Source organism: Thunnus maccoyii, chromosome 17 (assembly GCF_910596095.1).
Source record: "Thunnus maccoyii chromosome 17, fThuMac1.1, whole genome shotgun sequence".
In the NCBI taxonomy this organism is placed as follows: Eukaryota; Metazoa; Chordata; class Actinopteri; order Scombriformes; family Scombridae; genus Thunnus; species Thunnus maccoyii.
Genome location: NC_056549.1, coordinates 9,738,468 through 9,757,729, shown reverse-complemented (window position 1 = coordinate 9,757,729; position 19,262 = coordinate 9,738,468). Strand labels below are relative to the sequence as shown.

Below are 19,262 nucleotides of genomic sequence, written 5' to 3'. Positions count from 1 at the left end.
ATCTGTTTCAAGTGCAGGAGAGGGACTTATTAATATCTTATCAATATAATGTTTTTTTTTAAAAGTGGAGGGTAAAATTGCAGGTTATCACTCTCAAAATAAAGATTAAAAATTAAAAAGCTTGTTTTTCTCCTAAATATATTGATTTTAGTGATTGCCAAGAGGCTTAGGCTTTCAAAATAAGTATTCCACAGTTTTATTAGATATATAACAAAACTGAAAAGGATTTTTCTCTAATTTTCCTTATTTTTAGTGTCATGACAGTTCTGTTTCAAATTTCATTATTTATTTCACCAGAACTTGATATTCTGTAGCTTTAGTTTGCTTCTTGCTAAGCACTAGAGTGGTTCCCTTATTCATGTCTTTTCTGTATAGCAGTGGGATCTGCCTCCATTCAACTGTGGCGTCTGATTATTTTATATTTTATTATGTCATTTTACTTCAATGCATCTTAGATGTTCTGTAAGAAGTAACTGCTGAAAAGCTTCCGCATCAGCCTCACAGTGGTAATTACAAATGCGAATTTTATGTATTTACTATTAGCTCTCATATCACTCGTGTACTATAGCATTACAAATATAGAAACTGTGTCGACACAAATACAGTAAGAGACATAACAGAAAATCCACACAATCCAAGGTATTAAATGCATTATTTAACTCTGATACAGTCAGAAAAGAAACACATAGCACGATGCATCGCGTCAGTGCGTCATTTCCTCTCGTAAAAGATTATCACCCAGCAAATTGAATATGGCTTATGAACACTGCTAAATATGTATGCTTACAGTATATAATTAAAAAGCGACAATCATTCAGTTGCAGTCATTTAAAGATTGTGAAAGACTGTGTTGCTGCAGTGTGATTTCGCTGTGTTAATTGCTTTTTTTTTTCGCAGTTGGTCCTCCTGCATGTGTGGGTGGAGAGCAGTTATATAGCATACCGAAGCTCCTTCAAGCTTAACAATTGAGTAGATGATAAAGTATTGAATATGTAAAGTATGAAAAAGAAGACAGAAATTTACAAGGAAGGAAGTGAGCAAAAGAGAATCCTCTTATAAAACAAATTAAAATATTTTGTTATTAGTCTCACAATAAGAGATGACATTTGTTGATGGAGTCTTGGGTCCGAAACAGCATATGTCACTAAAAGTAATGATAACAGTAGCATGCAGCTTCATGCTCCATGGCTCTATCCACAGGCAGTGTGTGAACTGACAGAGACTGATGTGGTGAGGTGGAGGCACGGTCGGGTTTCTGACAGGAGAGATAATAGCCAATAAGGCAACGCCACTCTGGATGATTGACAGGCTCCAGGGATGGCCCCTCCTCCATCCGCAACCCTGTTCCATGGAGCAAGCTCAAACACAAACACTACCACAAACACACACACGTGTTCTTTATATACACATACACAAAGATGCACATTTTATACACGCATGCTTTCACACACATACTGTATACACAAACCATTCCCATTATTGACAGGTTGTTTGTTGTTCAGTGAATGCTCACAGCAAGTAAGATGTAATATACACATTCATCCATTCTCTGTAGCTTAAAGTAATTAAATGATTTGGTTCACAAACAGCACGATCGCATATTTCATAGTAAAACATATATATCATGCAGACAGATGGAAACAGAGAACTCACAAACCTACACAGATGCGGAGTGACGCAAGCCTATCGAGATGATGCTCCGCAGAATGGTGGAGAATATGAAACCAATACAATGCTCGCTGCCGTCACATCCCATTTTTGGACCAGGACGGCAACTGTCAGGCTGATGCAATAGCTGGCATTCAGGAGACATACTGTCATAGATCGTTTGATTGTTTGACGGAAATAATACAGACTGCGGATGACTCCATAATATTGTAATCCGCAGTTACAGCCATTTAAAAACGGAAACCACTCAAGGATTCATGAATAAGGTGCCTGCAGTGTACAGTAGCTCAGTCAATATTTGACGGTATAAATGCACACTGAAAGCAAAAAAAAAAAAATCAGTCAACTAAAGAAGCAATGTCATCAAAATGTAAAAACTGAAGCGGTGTAAGGATGTATCCTCAAGCTGAGCAGAATTCTAGTTTTAAATGCATATTTATTTAGCACATTTGCCCACAGACATGCTTCAGATCTTTCTTTTTCCCTGAAGTGCTGATGAATTCTGCCTTTTTGACTTTCCATAAACAGCTATGAAACAAAATTTTCAGTGTTTTTAAATTTTAATCATAATGCTTAACCATCGACTCCCAGTTGCTAAGCAATCAAAATCATTTGAAAGAATAATGTTATTTGGTAACTTATGCAATGATAATATAACAACAGCAACAAACAAAAAACTAACGGCTGCCATATGCTCGAAAAGAGCTAGTTTGGTTGGCAGAAGTGTTTTATAGCTGTTCTGAACGTCCAAACTTGAAGGTGGGGTGAAAAGCCGGTCGTCACAGAGACGGGCGAGACTTGATAATTGTTTAAACATGGAGATAACAGCGCACACTTCCCTTGAATGCATTCATAGGGTTGTATGTGTTAGAGAGAGAAAAGTTCAAACCTTGGTTACTTTTTCACTGTTACATACCGGGCCAAACAGTGTGTGAAGCAGGTGTGAATGACAGGGTGTCTGTTTTGGAAATGTACAGAAATGACTGGACTCAGCCACCACGATTCTGACGTCGGAAATCTGTGTGTGTATAGGGCACAAACCCCCCCTACACATACAGCTGTTTGACCATCTTACAAACACTTCTGATGAAGCATACTAACAGCTTAAGCCCAGCAAATGATGAGAGCAGATATGATACATGTGGGTGCAAATTCTGCAGGTTTTATTGTGAAGATCTGTTTCATGTGGAAAATTCTCTACCAAAAGAGCAGTTAGAAACCTATTGGTATACGGATGGAAGATAAAATGTTATTATCCTGCTTGTTTTAATATTCCCAGACAAGCAGATAACAAACAAGAATGAGCTCACCACAAAATATTACTTCAAAAAGAGTCGCCATACAAAAAAAAAATGAACACAATATTTGATCATTACCTGATGATGACTGCACTCTTCCTAAGATATTTACATTGTGGTATTGCTTGTATTTTTTTTTACAAAAAGTATATTTAAATACATATTCTACACAATACAATATACATTGTACAATATATGATTCTGTATAAATAAGTATCTTTCTAATTGTATGTGTAATAAGCGGCAATACAGCTTTAGGAAATGTTTCAGAGTGTCATAAGTAATTCTTTTCTAACATCAGTCCTTTTTGAATTATTTTCCGGGCTTGGCGACCTTTGAAAAATTCTGATCCCTGAACAGCTCCATTTGAGCTCTCCTTTACCAGCAGAATGCCCGTTTGAAGGCAGCCCCAGTCACCGATTGCATAATTAGCTGCTGCCTTTTGTAAATCAGATGCAAATTCCATGCAGACTGTGAGAGAAAATAGAAAAGTTTGCATTTTCATGGACATAAATGTGGAACTTATACGCTCACAGTGATGGATCACATTCTGTCTCTCAAGCAAGTTAGGTGTATGCGCTCGAATTTTCTACTACACTTAAATGTCAAGCAGCGGCGGTGGCCTGCAGGGTGGGAGACTAGTCTTAAAAACTAAAATGTGCATTTGCTTTCCTAACTTTACTTTGCTTCTAGTAGATTGTGAAGGTCACTAACAGGGTTTTTGAGACGCCACCTCCCTCTCCTCTGTGTTTTCAGACAGTACTTCTACTCTTAATTGTCCAGTATTAGTAATAGGAGTGCAGTCACCACATCTCTGTCTCGCTCCCTCTCTCTCCTTTGCAAACTCATCCTCAACCCCCACCTCCTCACTCCAGTATTCGCTCCGCACAATTGCCTCAGTTGATGGGATTGGACCTCAGGCGCCTGCCCCCATTCTTCAGACACCCTCCGTCCCTCCATCGTTCACTCCCACCATTCACACCATCCCCCCCCCCTGCTGTCACTCCAAACCTCATCACTCACTCCATGGAGACTCCACCATCAGAAGCCAATAAGGAGCTTCAGTGACACACATACACACACACACACACACACACACACACACACACACACACACATAAACATGCTGAAAAACACACAGAAGGTGACAGCCACTAGCTCGTCATAGGCAGTACCCAGAAGGGAGCCTTGAGCCATGTCCATACTGCAGATACATTTGAAAATGATATTTACCTGTTTTTCAACCATTTTTCAGGGTATACTGTTCACATTGATATGCCAAAGCAGAGGAAAAACACTTCAGATTCTTCTACTGGGCATGCCACTCGAGGCAGCTTTACCTTTTTTTTTCCAGGCTGCTTTCAGCTTTTTTTTCTGATGTTTTATATGCTGTGCAAAGAGTAAACATAAAGAACAGAGTACACCAGTCATGATTCTCAAAAAATGGATCACAGAAATCACACACACACACACATATATATTCAGACACTTGAGATCACATCTATGTTATTTGAAAAGTTCCCAGCCGAAATATAGAAACATACTGACATTTTGAACATTATCGAGTTTCAGGAGCGTTTTTGTAAAATGTGTTTTTTTGGTGGTTGAAACACCAACTGGGATATTCTAATCAAAGGGTTTGTTCTTGTGTGAGAAATAACATGTTCAGAGATGCGTAGCAGCCTGAGGGTGGTGCTAAAAGATGTTGTCCAATAAGCGCCCTTCGTCTAGATCCTCACTCAATTTTATGGTCGTGCTCCTGTTAATTTTTGGGAATCGTGTATACAGATACATATGTAGCTTAACATATGTTGAGCTGTCACCTCAGTTGAAGAGGTTTATCCTTTGGGGATCATGATTTTTCTTAGCTGACCCTGTATATTTCAAGATGACTTGTTTATATCTAATCTCCACAAGATACCCTTCCTCTAGTAGCACTAGATGAAGGGTCAGGATGTCCTTAAAATCATTAGGATTCACTCTCATAGGACCATGGTTGTAGACAGCAAAATTTCATGGGAATCCAATACTTTTCACACCGTCACAATAGTCGAGCTATCCTCAAAATGATTGGAATTCATCCTGTGAGGATGATGAAAATTTGCACCAAATTAAGTTGCAATCCATATCGCAGCTGTTCAGACATTCCACACAGGACACACAGACCAACATTTCTAAAGCCTTGCAAGGCTGCTTGCAAGGCTAAAAAAAAAAAAAAGCTAAAAAGAAAAAAAAAAAAACCCAGACATGACCTTATTTTCCCCTGAGTCTCTCTAACAAATTCCCAGGCCTGCACACATCACCAGCCTATAAGAAGACTTAAATAGCCACTTCATATTTCTATTCACAGTGGCAATTATCTGAATTATCTGGCTGCATACGTCAACCCGCGGACCTGTCATCTATTAATGAAATTAACAGTACACAAGAGGATAATCACAGTGTTCTAGATGGTGTCTCATTAAAGTAGATGACAACCATCCCGGTCCCCCCCCCCCCCCCTGCATACACAGGTACCAGTCTAGTCCACCATAGTGAGTCATACTCTGATGCAGTCAAGTTGCTGCATTCTTCTAAGTCTGCTTCATTTTCTCCCTGCAGCAGCTTCTATTGTTTGTTGAAGTTAAAAAAAAAACATCTCCAGTACATCTCCAGTATGTACCTTGTCAAATTTGGAATAAAATGAGCTGGTATTATAAGTAATAATGGAATCTGAACAGCAGAAGAATTTAGTATTGCAAAAATGATGTTCTGACTGTAAGATTACCAATGACAAAGTGTTAGGATTGGTGGAGGTATTAGTATGTTTTAAGGGAGGTGAAGGGGGGGAGAAAGAGAGAATAGGATTTTGTGGGTGTGCTGTGTTATCAGGTGCAGTAATAAGATTTATCAATGCTGGAATCACAAGCCACAGGGACCACTCCTCACTGCTAGTCCTAACACACACTGTCACCTAGTTTCTCTGGAGAGCCACTGGAAGTGCCTCTGTCTCTCTTTTCCTCCATCTGCCACTCTCATTCTCCTACTCTCCCAAACTCTCTCTGCTTTTTTTTCTCCCCCCCACCACCCCGTCTCTTTTATTTCTTTTTTTTTTCCCTTTCAATGTCTCTGCCTCCATCTCTCGCTTTCTTTTGTTCCAGACTCTTTTGCTTCCTCCGTGTCACTTCTGTTTATGCTTATCTCTCTCTTTGTCTCTCTCTCGTTGTCACTCGTCCGTCCTCAGTCTGTGCGTGCAGACATCAAAGGCAGTCTCAGACAGGTCGTTCGCCACAGCTTCACAAGGTTATGCGAAACAGGAGATGAGAAAAGAAGTGTCGGGAGTGACAATTCACTTCAAGCTCTTAGATATGTCATGTGACGTTGTGAAAGTTGTCATGGGGAGGACACATTCCAGGCAGTTTGTATATAGCTTTTGACTGGAAAATGCATCACTGAGAAACCTCACATACGCTACTTTCTGGCAAAAGTCAGTGCTTTTGTATTCTGGATGAAGTTTAATTGTTGCTTCAGTACATTGGTAGTAATTGGCCGGTTATATATTACCATAGAACGTGTTCTGCCAAATCTCCCTCCAACATAAGCCCGTCTGACAGTGCCGCCTGCCTTTGAAGAGAGACATCACCCCTGATGCTCCAAATTCATTTGACATGTCATGGCTCACCACTGAGCTTCAAGCCACCCAGTAGCATGGTTAGCATTAGCCTCATGTTGGGAAGCAGTGAAACACATTGTTCATGTTCGGCTGCACCAGGCTAACCCTGCTGCTCGAGCTTTTATTAACAAATGATGCTTAATTTCTCATTTTGGGGAAGGAGGAAAAGAGAGAGTGTTGTGGGAGGAGGCATCGGTTTTCATATTTAGTCAGTTAGTTAGTTTCATATTTAGTTTAGCATTGTTTGGCATGACACAGCAACCTTGACTTGCTTGTGTTTTTTTTCCCAGGGTGTCACACAAACAACAATAGCTTGAAGCAGAGCTTTAGCTTTCTATGTTTAGGTCTGGAACTTCAGGCTTATTTATTTGCAAAAGTGGCACAAACATGCATTTGATGTGTTGGATGTCAGCATAGATTGAGTCCACCTCACTAGAGAAAAGTTTCTTTGGGACTTGCGGTAGTGCTAGTTGCCCAGGCTAGCATCCTTGTGCAGTGAGGCTTATGGCTTTGGCAGCCTTACAGCCTCAGCATCTCCAGCTAAAGTCAGTATTTTTCCCACAATAATCACAATGCCTCTCGTCTCTAATCCTATCATTAAACTCATCTGATTCCCCTTTACGTGTTTTAAATCTTTTTGCCTCCCACAGTAATTAGGGACAGTTTGATATGCTGCAGTGATCTTAAGGAGGTTGAAGGTTGTGGACTGGAGCTCTGTAAGGTGACAGCGCTCTTTGCTCAGAGGCCTCTGGGGTCAGACCGGAGAGCGAGCTCAGGCAGCACGGGTGTGTACGGCGAGTGGGAGCGGAAGAGAATGGGAGATGGTAATGAAGGAGCTAATTGCTTCCAGTGGATTTTGAAATCGAACCCCAGCCCCCAGTGAGCAGGCCAGGCTGCACACAAATGGAATATTGATGACTATGGCGAAAATAAAGGAAAATGACCCTGCTATATGATCAATATTAAAGCCACAGATCTGTGCAGAACATGTCTCAACAGGCAATACATTTCCCCTGGTTTTTATGGATCCGTATACACTTACCACGGGTTTAATATTGCTGAGGTGCACAAATATTACATTATATCAATTTGTTCTCTCTATTATTCATAGCAACAACATTATATTGATAGTCTTTACAGCTCCACAGCCACATTGTAATTACATCATTATAATTAATACACATGGAGAGTCATATTCCATACACTGGTAAGCCTTTTGATAAAAAAAAAATAGTGCTTTGCAGCAAAAAATATGATTAATGATGAGATGGACATCGCTAATTCTGCAGGAAATATAGGAGCTGGGTGCTATATATCTATAGGGATGGCAATTTCAGTCTGTCTGATGGTCGGTCAGTTGGTCTGTCCGCCACTGTGGTCCAGACTAAAATATCTCAACTATTTTTTGTATACAGACATTCATGGTGCCCAGAGGATGAATCCTACTGAGTTTTGTGATCCCCTGTAGGAATGTGCATCTCCATCACTGAGGCCGATGCTATACACATCTCAATGCATCACCAATGATCCGATACATTAGATACAGATATAGATGAAGCAATAACCGATACAATATGATTCACCCCTATTACGATGCAGTTATGATGTGATTGACGCGATTTTATTTCTTAAGCATACAGCAAATCTTAAATTAAGTTAATAACTGCCCTTTTACATCACATATTTGTTTCTCTATTACTGCAACTCAGAAAGCATCTTATTTATGCTGTTTCTTTTTGACCTCTAACAAAAAAAAACACTTGGACCTCACAAACAGGCCTTTTCACAAGTCCTTTGTTATGTAGTGTTCTCTGTCTCCAGTTTACATGCATATGCTCCATGACCCAAACAATTACTGTCATAATAATTTAATAATCGACTTACTCAGACGTGCGGATGAATAATTCTAGAGCGCAAGTTCCACCCGGAGCGTTGTGGCAGTGCGCTTCAGCTGTAGCACATGCTAGCACGCTTGAGAAACAGTTTAGTGAGGAGGAATCAATATAAATATCAAATTATTGGTCACAAAGTATTGGTCACATTTCTAAATAATAAAGGCATAGGGCCTCTTTACCAATGCAAAGATGTTAGAAACGATGCATCCCGAGTTCATCCCAAATTGTGTCTGGTGCAGTTTTTAAATCAGCAACTACATCGTGAACGTTTATGCCAGTGCACTGATGTGATTCGGTGACTCTTCCCATCCCTAATCCCCTGTCCAAACTTTTCACTTATCCTTTGACATATCTCAACATCTACTTGATGGATTGCCATAAAATTTTGTTTCATGGTTTACTTTCATGTATCATACTGACTTTGGCAATCCCCTGACTTTACTTCTACCACCACCACAAGATTGGCATTTCTGGTTTTTTAGTGAAATGTCTCAACAACTATTGGATAAATTGTCATAAAATTTGGTACACGCATTCACAGTCTCCCTAAAGGATGAATGGGAATAACTTTAGTGATCCATTAATGTTTCATCTATCGGCACCATCCAGTCAAAACTTTAATTTGTACGATAGCTTGGTTGATGAGCAAATACCTGCAAACTAATGACAATCCCATTAGCCTCAGCTGCACTTATGACATATATTGTTTATTGCTTATTAGCAAATGTTAGCATGCCAACATGGTTCTGTAGCAATTAGGTCAAAGCACTGTGGAAGTACAGCCTCACAGAATCTCTCAGTCTAGTTTATACACTGAACATTACATTAGATGTGTTGGCCCAATTATTTTAAGACCTTACCTGCCAACTCTGCCACTTTTTTATTAATCTTACAGTTTTGATACTGATACTGTTCAAAGACATGGCAATACATAAAATACAAAAATGGGAACCATGTCCATGTTTCAGTGGTCAATAGTTTACTGCTCTTGCTACAGCATTTGTCACATCCATGACTGGTAAACCTCCACTAATGGTTATGTTTGGTCTTTGCACCTTTTGATAATAATAATATGAACAGGAATCCCTTCAAAGACTAGCATGTCTTGCTATTTGAGCTGCAAACCTCAGATAGACAACCTAATTAGAATATGTTGGATAGATGAGGGGAGTTGCCATGGCAGTAACCTTTTCTACCTTGGGTCAGGTGAGAGCAGACAAGATCAAGTGTCTGTAGTGTATCTGAAGGATTACCATGCTGCATAGCTACAAAGAGCTTAGATACATAGACAAAGGGGTGCTTGCTTTATGGGGTTTTTTGGAGTTATAAGTCAGACTCGCCTTTAGGTAAGCTGCTTGAAACAACAATATTCAATAAGCAACTTGCTTTAAGATGCCACTTGTATAAATTCAAATAATTGGAAAAAGAAACCTTACACATATATGTCTTTGCCTGTCATTTGCCATCAGGAATATGCAAAGGGCCTCCAGGCAAGATATGATTGAGCCTATGTAGCATCTACAGTCTCTACAGAACCTTGTTATAGCACCGCTATAGTATAGATGGTATAGATAGTATAGATGTTTTTCATCTCCACCTCTAGCTCCAGGAGTCTCTCTTGCTTCAGGACCCCAGAGGGTTTTGGCCCATAGTGTAGATTTATATAAAGCTAGTTGGAGCAATGAGCTACAGATCCATTTCATTATAGACAGTGATGACTTGACAATATAAGCACATTGTGGATATATAAATCAATGTTTAATCAGTTATCTAAAAGAGTTTTTCTTTGGATGATTTATGTGGGTCTTCAGTATTCACGGCACTATCATCTCGCTTTTGATGTCCTAGAGAGTCGTGCAAGAACAATATTATATGGACTTCTCTAATCTCTGTGCGGTGAATGCTTGTGCAGTGTCTAAGATTAGATGCATGAAATCAGTAGAGATGGAGGCTTTTTTTTTTTTTTTTTTTTTTTTTTTAAATTCTCCAATGTAGATTCTGCTGCCTCTCTGTGTTACGCGTAACTCTGTCTCAGTGGTAATAATGGGTTTCTATTTATTCCCCAGGCACATGGATCAGGGCTTTCACAAGGCCTTTTCTTGCTTCCTATACTATTTCCTCTTGTCTCTGTGTTGTGCAGAGATGCCGAGGGGAGAATTTCTCCATGACCGGAATCAACCCCCCCCCCTCCCCATCATCCCACAGCCTAACTCCACTTTCCATTTGTTTCTCTCTCCATATTCTTAGTCATTTTTTTTCCCTCCTTCAGTATCTTTCTGCCAGCTCTACAACACTGCTCCCTCATGTTTACACATAGCCCGATCCAAAACAACAAACTGAAGCTTTCCAGCCTGCAGCCTTTATACTCTCTCTCTCTCTCTCTCTCTCTCTCTCTTTCTTTCTCATCTCTCTCTCTTCTGTCTTCCCACTTGTGCGTTTTCTCCTTTTTTTACTTGTGGCCCTCATGACTTCCATGCGAGTATACAAAAGAAAAGAAAACGCTGCGCGCAGAAGAAATAAAAAATGACACCCTGAAAATTGTGTTGTTGTAATGACATAGTTACTGTTACCAAGCGCCACAGCGGTTAGTCGGTTTTGTATGTTAGCAGTGAATTTTCTGAAGGTTGTAATTTTCTGAAAAGGTGCTGCCTTGAATGCTCCGTTCTTGGTGAGAGGACTCTTCTAGCCTCGTATCCTTGAGTCAGCAGTGCCATAACCAACTTACCACACTGTAAATCACTGACAGCGAGTCTGACCTTGTCTCTAATAGACTCACCCAGACCCAAGCTAGCAAGAATGTGTCAAACCACCTTTTAAGAGGCAGCAGGAGAAAGTGTCAATTATTTCATCACAGATCATAGGGAAACACAACTACTCTGATCCACTCATTCTTTCTTGTGGAGTCTTCTCTTTCCCTCGGCCCAGCCCTTTTTTTATTTTTGCTCTCTCACTCTTTCCATCAATCCTTGAGCCTTTTTTCACTTTCTGTCTCAAGCTGTCTCACCTTACTCTGTGTCAGTCTAAAAAATGGGCTCAGGAAGTCTCTTTAGAACAGCGGAGTGATATAAAACTGTAAAATCAGGCTAAGTTTGATTTATGCCTACCATTAGCGGGGAATAGTGTTCCATCATAAGTAGTCTGTCTGTCTAGAGGCTGTATGTGAAACCTAAACCCGTGGTTGTACAGATAGAATGTTATGATCTGAACTGAATGATGGGATTATCAAAGCTGTAATTATAGTGAGCGGTGCATTGTGTGTTTGCTTGATGTAACCTTTTCTGCAGCGTAAAGTACTTCTCATATTTACTGAGGCTGCCTGGTGTTTGATGCAGGGACTGACACAGAAGCTAAGCTCGTTTCATTTTTTAAAATATTCCGCACTAAATGTGAGAGTGAATGTGATAATGACTGTTTGGCTTCAGTTGTCATGGCACACAAAACTCCTAAGGAATAACAATTTTTTTTTTTTTTTTTTAAGCGACACATGGTGAATCATTAGTGCGGCACTGCAACAGCAAACTTGGGTGTTAAATGTGTAGTGCTGTAAATGTATCGCCTTGTGACTTATGGTTCCTAATGACAGTCATGGGAAGGTGTTTAACATTTTATTTCTTCTCCCTTGTCATTTCAGCGAGGGAGGAGAACGTGGCGACCTTCCGAGGCTCGGAGTACTTCTGTTACGACCTTTCGCAGAACCCCATCCAGAGCAGCAGCGACGAAATCACGCTGTCCTTCAAGACCTGGCAACGCAACGGCCTCCTCCTCCACACGGGGAAATCCGCAGACTATGTCAACCTCGCACTAAAAGATGGGGCCGTTTCCCTCGTCATCAATCTGGGTTCCGGGGCCTTTGAGGCCATCGTTGAGCCAGTCGGTGGAAAATTCAATGACAACGCCTGGCATGACATCAAAGTGACACGCAACCTGAGACAGGTAATCGGGGGTAACAGTGATGGACGGAGTTTGGAGACAGGTGGATTTTTTTTTTTTTTTTTTTTTGCTTTAGATTAGCTGCTTCCAAGAGCTTTTGAGAGAGAGAGAGAGAGAGCTGGCGTTAAGAATGTCACCTTGTTCTGATCGGTTGTCATTCCATCGCCACAGTTCAGAAACATTATTGAGACAGATGTCATTATTATTATTTTTTTGGTTGACTTAATAATTACATGGAATTCTTTTTTATTTTAATTTCATTGTTCAATTTCTGTTCTGCTGAGTAAATAGTCAAATAAACAGGGCAACACAGTTCTGCAGCATGTGATTAATAGATTAGTCAAGGCACTATTATGCTAGGTATTTTCTTCTTGACAGTTTATCGACATATTGAACTTGAGTTCTCTGTGTCCTCAAATTAAAGTTATCTGATAATTGTATTTTGCTTCACACTCGCCTAAGCTGACACTTCTATTTGGCGCTGTCGCTATCTCCTCGCTTTCAGAAACTGTTTTTATGCTTGTGTAGAATATAGACTTTCACTTTAAAGCCAGGCAGAGAGTGTTTGCCTTTGAGCCGTCCATTAAGGCAGTATTTATAGCACAGATGATCACCGAGCTTTTTAAAGATGAAGATATGTTTCCATCAAAGCAGTGCATCTGTTGTGCATAGGCAGAATTTGTTACTTGACAGATATTGTTTACCATTTCCTTGATGTAATTTAAAAATCGGCTCGTATTGCTGTTGGACGGAGCTACGGTAGTATGAGTCAGTGTTGTCTATAAGGGGCTGTAGAAAGAGTAATAAAATAATGAGACCCAGTGTTGTATGAGGTTAGTGCTAGCTGCAAAATGCGGAGTTGTTCATTGTCTTGGTCGACCTTTAGTTTGTCTGCAAGGTGAGACAGCGTTTAGTGTCGGTCTCAGAGCAGCACAACAAGTAAGTGCCGATTTCCTGACCCTCCCCGGCAGTAAGCTTTTGCCCCACAGGTTAGTAAATAGTTGTAGCTGAAAATCCCAACAGGATAACACACAGTTTAGGGGGTTAGAAGCTAAGAGCAAAGGGTTGCTTGGCTTCTTTCTTCTTTCTTTCTTTCTTTCTACAGTTCTGTCTTTCTTTCACTATCATTTTCTTTCCTCTTTGAAAGGCACTCTTTGTTTAGAGTAAGGGTGAAAAAACACTACAAGTTTTGTTGGGATTTGAGCCATCCTACACAAATTTTTATCTGAAAGTCTTGCATCTTACAGTACTCTTCTTTTTTTTTTTCTTGCAGGACTCTTGATGTAGAAAATTTGGCTAGGATGGCACGATGGCACTTTTACTCCAGTGAATCTCTGACAAATCATGTAGTGTTTATTTACCCCAACACTAACTCATCCATGATAAAAGTCATTTTTTACTACTAACCAATATCTAACCAACTAATGTACTAACATCCTAATTCTTCATCATTGGTTTTGGTTTTTGTTTTCTGTCCATCCTTATTAACAACCTTTTTTGTTCACTATTCTTTTGATTTCCTTTCTTCCCCTTTTTCTGGAAAGCAATCAGGCATTGGACACGCTATGGTAAACAAACTACATTGTCTGGTAGATATCATTCTTATTGTCTTTTTTTTGGGTTTGCCGTGTGTCCCCTCCCCTCTCTTCTTTTATTTGTTCTCTTTGAGTTCCATCCTAGACACTCTTATCAAAAAATGAGGAGATGGGTTTGTATTACCAGGCAATTCTTTCTTCGCTTCTTCTCAATTTCCTCCCTGACCTGCCAACAACCTCCTTCTTTACCCCACAATCCCCCATCCTGTTTTTTTCACTTTGGCTTTTACTTTTTTCTCTTTGTTTTTTCCACATTACTGCAGATTTCCAACAAGTAAAAAAATTGACTTCTTTGCCTTTGTCAGGGCAACTTACTTTTTATTTTACTTTTTCACACAAAAAGTCCCCATTTTTTGTGAGGACTGTCGTCCAGAACTGACAGAAGCTTACCACAATCCCAGCAAAGATGGTGACCTCGACACCGAGCCCTAAAAGAGAAACTACCAAAAAATGGCAACCCTTAACCTTCATTGCGGGAGCTCTGACAGTTGTTTCCAACTCACTATGGCGCATGGCATGCCCACACCTCATTGACCTCTCACCTTGTCACCCAAAATAACCACTAACACACAATTCATTCACTCACCTTTCCACCTATCACTGTATCAGTCACCCTGCCCTCCCTGTGTGTTTTTGTAGCATGCTGGTGAAAGTGGTGTTTGTGTGTTTTGGCTAACCTTGATCACCCTTTACCCCCGGGCCCATATGCATAACATTTCTAAGAATAAGCATCCTGATCTGGGATTATCGGTCTGGTTCAGTGACATTGAAAATCCAACCATGACACCTGTGCTAAACCTGATCAGAGATCAGCATCAGCTATTCTGAGAGTGTGTTTGAATATGGGCTCTGGTCTTGATTGTGCATGAGCCTCTGCACCCTGTGTGGCCTGCTCAAGCTTTGTAAGGCACCATTGATCCACTTACTCCCTTACATGTCCAATTAAATGTGTTTAATTTGCCTTCTAACAGTGATGACCTTGGTTTGCACATTGATGTGGTGTGAAAAGCCTCCCCTTGTTTTGCATGTGTGTGGATATATAGATGTAGATGTCTGCAAGAGATGGGAGAGTGTCTGTGTGAGAGCAAATGTACGAATGAGTGGAGGCGTGCGTGCACACGTCTGTGTGTTTGTGTGTACTGTATATGTGTGTGTCTGCAGTTACCAGATGAATCCCGAAACCTAAGACAAGTGCAATCAATTTGTCCTTGGTTTGAACATTGTACTAACCCTCCCCCAACCTGAAGTTTCAGAACCAAACCTCGGATCCATTCTCTTACCCCCATCAAAGATAAAGAAAATATGCCTCTGCCATATTTTCTTTACCTGTCCTGTGAATCCTATGGCAAAAATTCCATTAACAAAGTCCAAACGCTGTCTGGTCCAAAACAATCGCTTCAAGGTATCAAATGATTCTGTAAAAAAGGTTAAATGAGAAACCAACCTACAGTGTGGGACCTAATGAAAAGTCCAAATACCTCATTTCGAATGCAGACCAAGAAGGGAGGTGTGTTTTAGACACATCACAGCCTCGAATCCCAGAGTGTAATGGCTCGGCTTTGGCTATGTGTTACCCCTCAACAGGTGACTATCTCCGTTGATGGGATCCTCACCACCACTGGCTACACCCAGGAAGACTACACCATGCTGGGCTCCGATGATTTCTTCTACGTGGGTGGGAGCCCCAGCACTGCAGACCTGCCTGGATCTCCAGTTAGCAACAATTTCATGGGCTGCCTCAGAGAGGTAAGAGGGACTCAAATGAATACAATTCAATTCAGACTTTATTAAGGACACAGGTCATGGGCAGACCATAGCACAATAAAATACAAAGAAGAATAAATAAATAATATCTAAAAAAAACCATTTGCATACAGGCTGGAGTGCCAATGGTTCCACATTGTTGATGAGAACCTGACAGAACTCGGTTGGTTAAGACTGAAATAATACCATATGCAGAATCAGATAACCTACACATACAACTATATATAAGATTTCGTATTACAGCAGAGCAGGTGGGTACACTAACATTAACAAACACTCGGCTGCAATCTCATACTCTCATTATAAGCCATTGTGAGTCTCTGCATGCTGCCTTTTCAGTAGCAGTGCCATGGGAGGGCAGTATATAGTGGGGTACTTCAGAGTCACTGAATACATACTAAATTTTACGAACCAACATGTTTGCTTGTGTGTACAATTTTTGACACTGTCTGTAAATGTCCCTATCATCTGATAGATCATTGGTTATGTAATGGCCAAAATATTTAGCCTCATTACACACTTTAAGGGCAATGCCAGACAGGAAGAAATCAGGAAATACTAATTTCCTGTCTTCCCTTCTTCTGACAATCAAAATATTACTCTTTTTTGCATTATATTTGATGTCGAAATCTATACCGTATTGTGAACATGCCCTCAATAACTGTTGAAGACCAGCACTACATGGACAGAAAATCACCAAATCATCTGCATACATAAGGTGGTTAATGAGAGAATTACCAACCATGCACCCTGTTCCACATCCATTTAACTGCATAGACAGGTCATCCATATAGATGTTAACAAGAAAAGAAGACAAAATACCGCCTTGTTGAACTCCATTATTCACATAAAACGGAACAGATACAAAATGTCCCCATTTAACTTGCATTACCTGATGAGCATACCAGAAAACCAGGATTCTCACTAGAAATCTAGGAACCCCTTTTTGATATCATTGGTTAAATAATTTTTCATGATTCATATGGTCAAAAGCTTTAGAGGCATCGATAAAACAATTTTTATTTATCTAAAATCTCCTTTAAAGCAAAAATACACATATCAGTGTCATATTTACATTTAAAACCAAACTGGTTGTCAGTAGACAGGATGTACTGGTCCAGCATGGTAGAGTTCTCTCCAGTACTTTGGATAAAATACTGGCAAAGGCTATAAGCCTGTAATTCTCTGAACTGTTTAGTTTACCAGCTTTATCATTAATGACGGGCTCAAGTATAACAGATAAAATAAAGTCAAGTATGTAGGTATGATATGTGTATATGTATAGTCAGTAATTTTATTTCATTTATTTATTTCATTATCTATTTTATTCTATTATCTAAATTATTATTATTTTTATTACTTTCATTCCTTAATATTGTCTTTCATAATCATAGTTATGCTTTGGCCACACATGTCAAATGTCATGCCGATAAAGTCTATTGGATTGAATTGAATTGGATAGAGTTTTTTGCTAGCAAGTTTTAAATATTCAGCAGTTATATTATCCATACTGCATGCCTTATTATCTCCCAGCTTCATGACTGCATTGTGGACTTCTTGTGGGGTAACAGTCACATTATTATCTATGTTCCTGACTATAAATTAATTGCTTTTAACACAGTTGAATAGATCATAGTAATGTTTCTGCAGCAACTGAGAAATTTTTAGATATTTCACATTCCAAACTTCAAAAAATCAAAATAAATCACCTGTACATCCTAGAGAGCTGAATTCTTTTAAGCACATCCACTGAATTATTTGTGTGATATCAGACAGAATTATCAACTCTTTACACACCGTTTCCATCATCAGTCTGACATTGCTTCCACTCAAACTGATTTTCATGGGGGAGGTGGATTCGATGCGATTACCACTAAACGCTCTGGCTGATGGTGACGTGGTGGGTGAAGTACTGCGAGTTGGGGCGGTGCTTGATTTTGGCTCATCCATTTTCAAAATGGTGGCTGGGTGACGAGCTCTCTTATAGTACAGCTAAACAGTACACTATAATATGTTTCTGAAAACATTTGAGGCGAGAAATAGGCGATGCAGTAACAGAATCTTGATTCATATTTGATCAGCACTGCCTAGTTTTACTCCTCCTTGGTTCCGGTGTACAGCTTGACAATGCTTGACAACAGTTTGACAACGGCGTAGGTCCCGCCCGTGGCGCTGATTGGCTAATTGTTAGTCCCCCGCAGAGCTCATTGGATCAATTGCTTTTTCATCCGAGAAACTGCTGTTTCATGTCAAGATGCCAGACCGACAAAATCAGTCAATTGGAGTCACTGGAGTGAGCAGATTCAAAGGTCTGAACCCAGGCAACTGAATTATGATGTGCAAAATCAATTAACATCTATACTTGCCACAAGTCTTCATTCGTATGCTACCAAAAGTGACACAAACATTCTTTGGATACTAGTTATCAAGTGTTTCAAATGGTGTTCAGATTGGTCAAACAGTGAGTCTGCAGTGATATTCAATATCTTGCTGTAATTTTTTTTTCTATTTCATCATATTTTTAAACAAATTTCACCAAAATATTCGACAGTACACTTGAGAAAAGCAGGTTGATGTGTGATTGTTTTCAGAATTTTATCCCCAAATTGTGATTTTTTTAAAGTTTAAATAGATGGAAATACTCCAGTTTTGCATGTGATGTCATTGCCTCAAGTTGTGAGAAGGTGTGCAGCACCACGTCTACCCAGTGGTGTAATCACTAAGTCACCTTCTCTGGGAATACCCAGGTGGCCAATGTAGCAATTCATGCATGTGTTATATTTTCAAGTGAGGTCATATTAAGTTGAATAAGCATCCAACTGCTCGCAGTCTGCTTGGATACCGATCATTGCCGCTTGCAGCTATATTTAAAATTTACATTTACACGTTTCTTATATTCACTTAAGAGTCTATATTTTTTCTACCTGACTCAACACATGCTTTAAAAAGCGCCTCTAGCTTCAGCATGAAGCTCTTCTACAGTCATTCCAACTCGTCTTAGCATTGTACACATAAGTCTTAAGTTTATAAAAAAGGCCTGCTTGATATTAAGAGAGTCTCCACTGTAGAATCATACATAGAAAATACATGAAACTCATTACTATGTTGTGGGTTCTTGCAATTCATATCACAACACCCAGTGGCATATTTTGGTATTTCAGTACTTCTCAATAAGGCGTCAGTCCAAAAAAAATTTATTCTTTAAGACCCTTCTTAGTTAAGTTAGACCAGTCTAATTTCCCTGCACTTATGTTGCTATCCACAGACGATAACATAGGCAGATTGCCTAAATTTAACAATCATCATCATCATTATTAATCCTCATGGCATCTAAAGAGTCATGTGCATCAGCTATGCATATTCAGTTATCAAGCCATGAGGTTGTGTGCCTAGCTTCCCTAATATAAGTATAGCTATTATCAGGCATAAGCACCTTACTAGAGAGGATCAAACCACCATC

The 19,262-nt window shown here is 39.8% G+C and overlaps 1 protein-coding gene across 6 annotated transcripts in view; it reads left to right on the top strand.

Moving 5' to 3' along the window:
* LOC121882010 (neurexin-3b-like) overlaps window positions 1-19,262 on the top strand; it is a 392,732-nt gene that overhangs the window by 155,788 nt on the left and 217,682 nt on the right. For all 6 annotated transcript variants that reach the window (XM_042389887.1, XM_042389889.1, XM_042389888.1 and 3 more), the window contains 2 exons: window positions 12,145-12,446; window positions 15,623-15,784. In XM_042389887.1, the coding sequence (XP_042245821.1) occupies window positions 12,145-12,446; window positions 15,623-15,784 (464 nt within the window). The remainder of the gene's footprint in view (window positions 1-12,144; window positions 12,447-15,622; window positions 15,785-19,262) is intronic.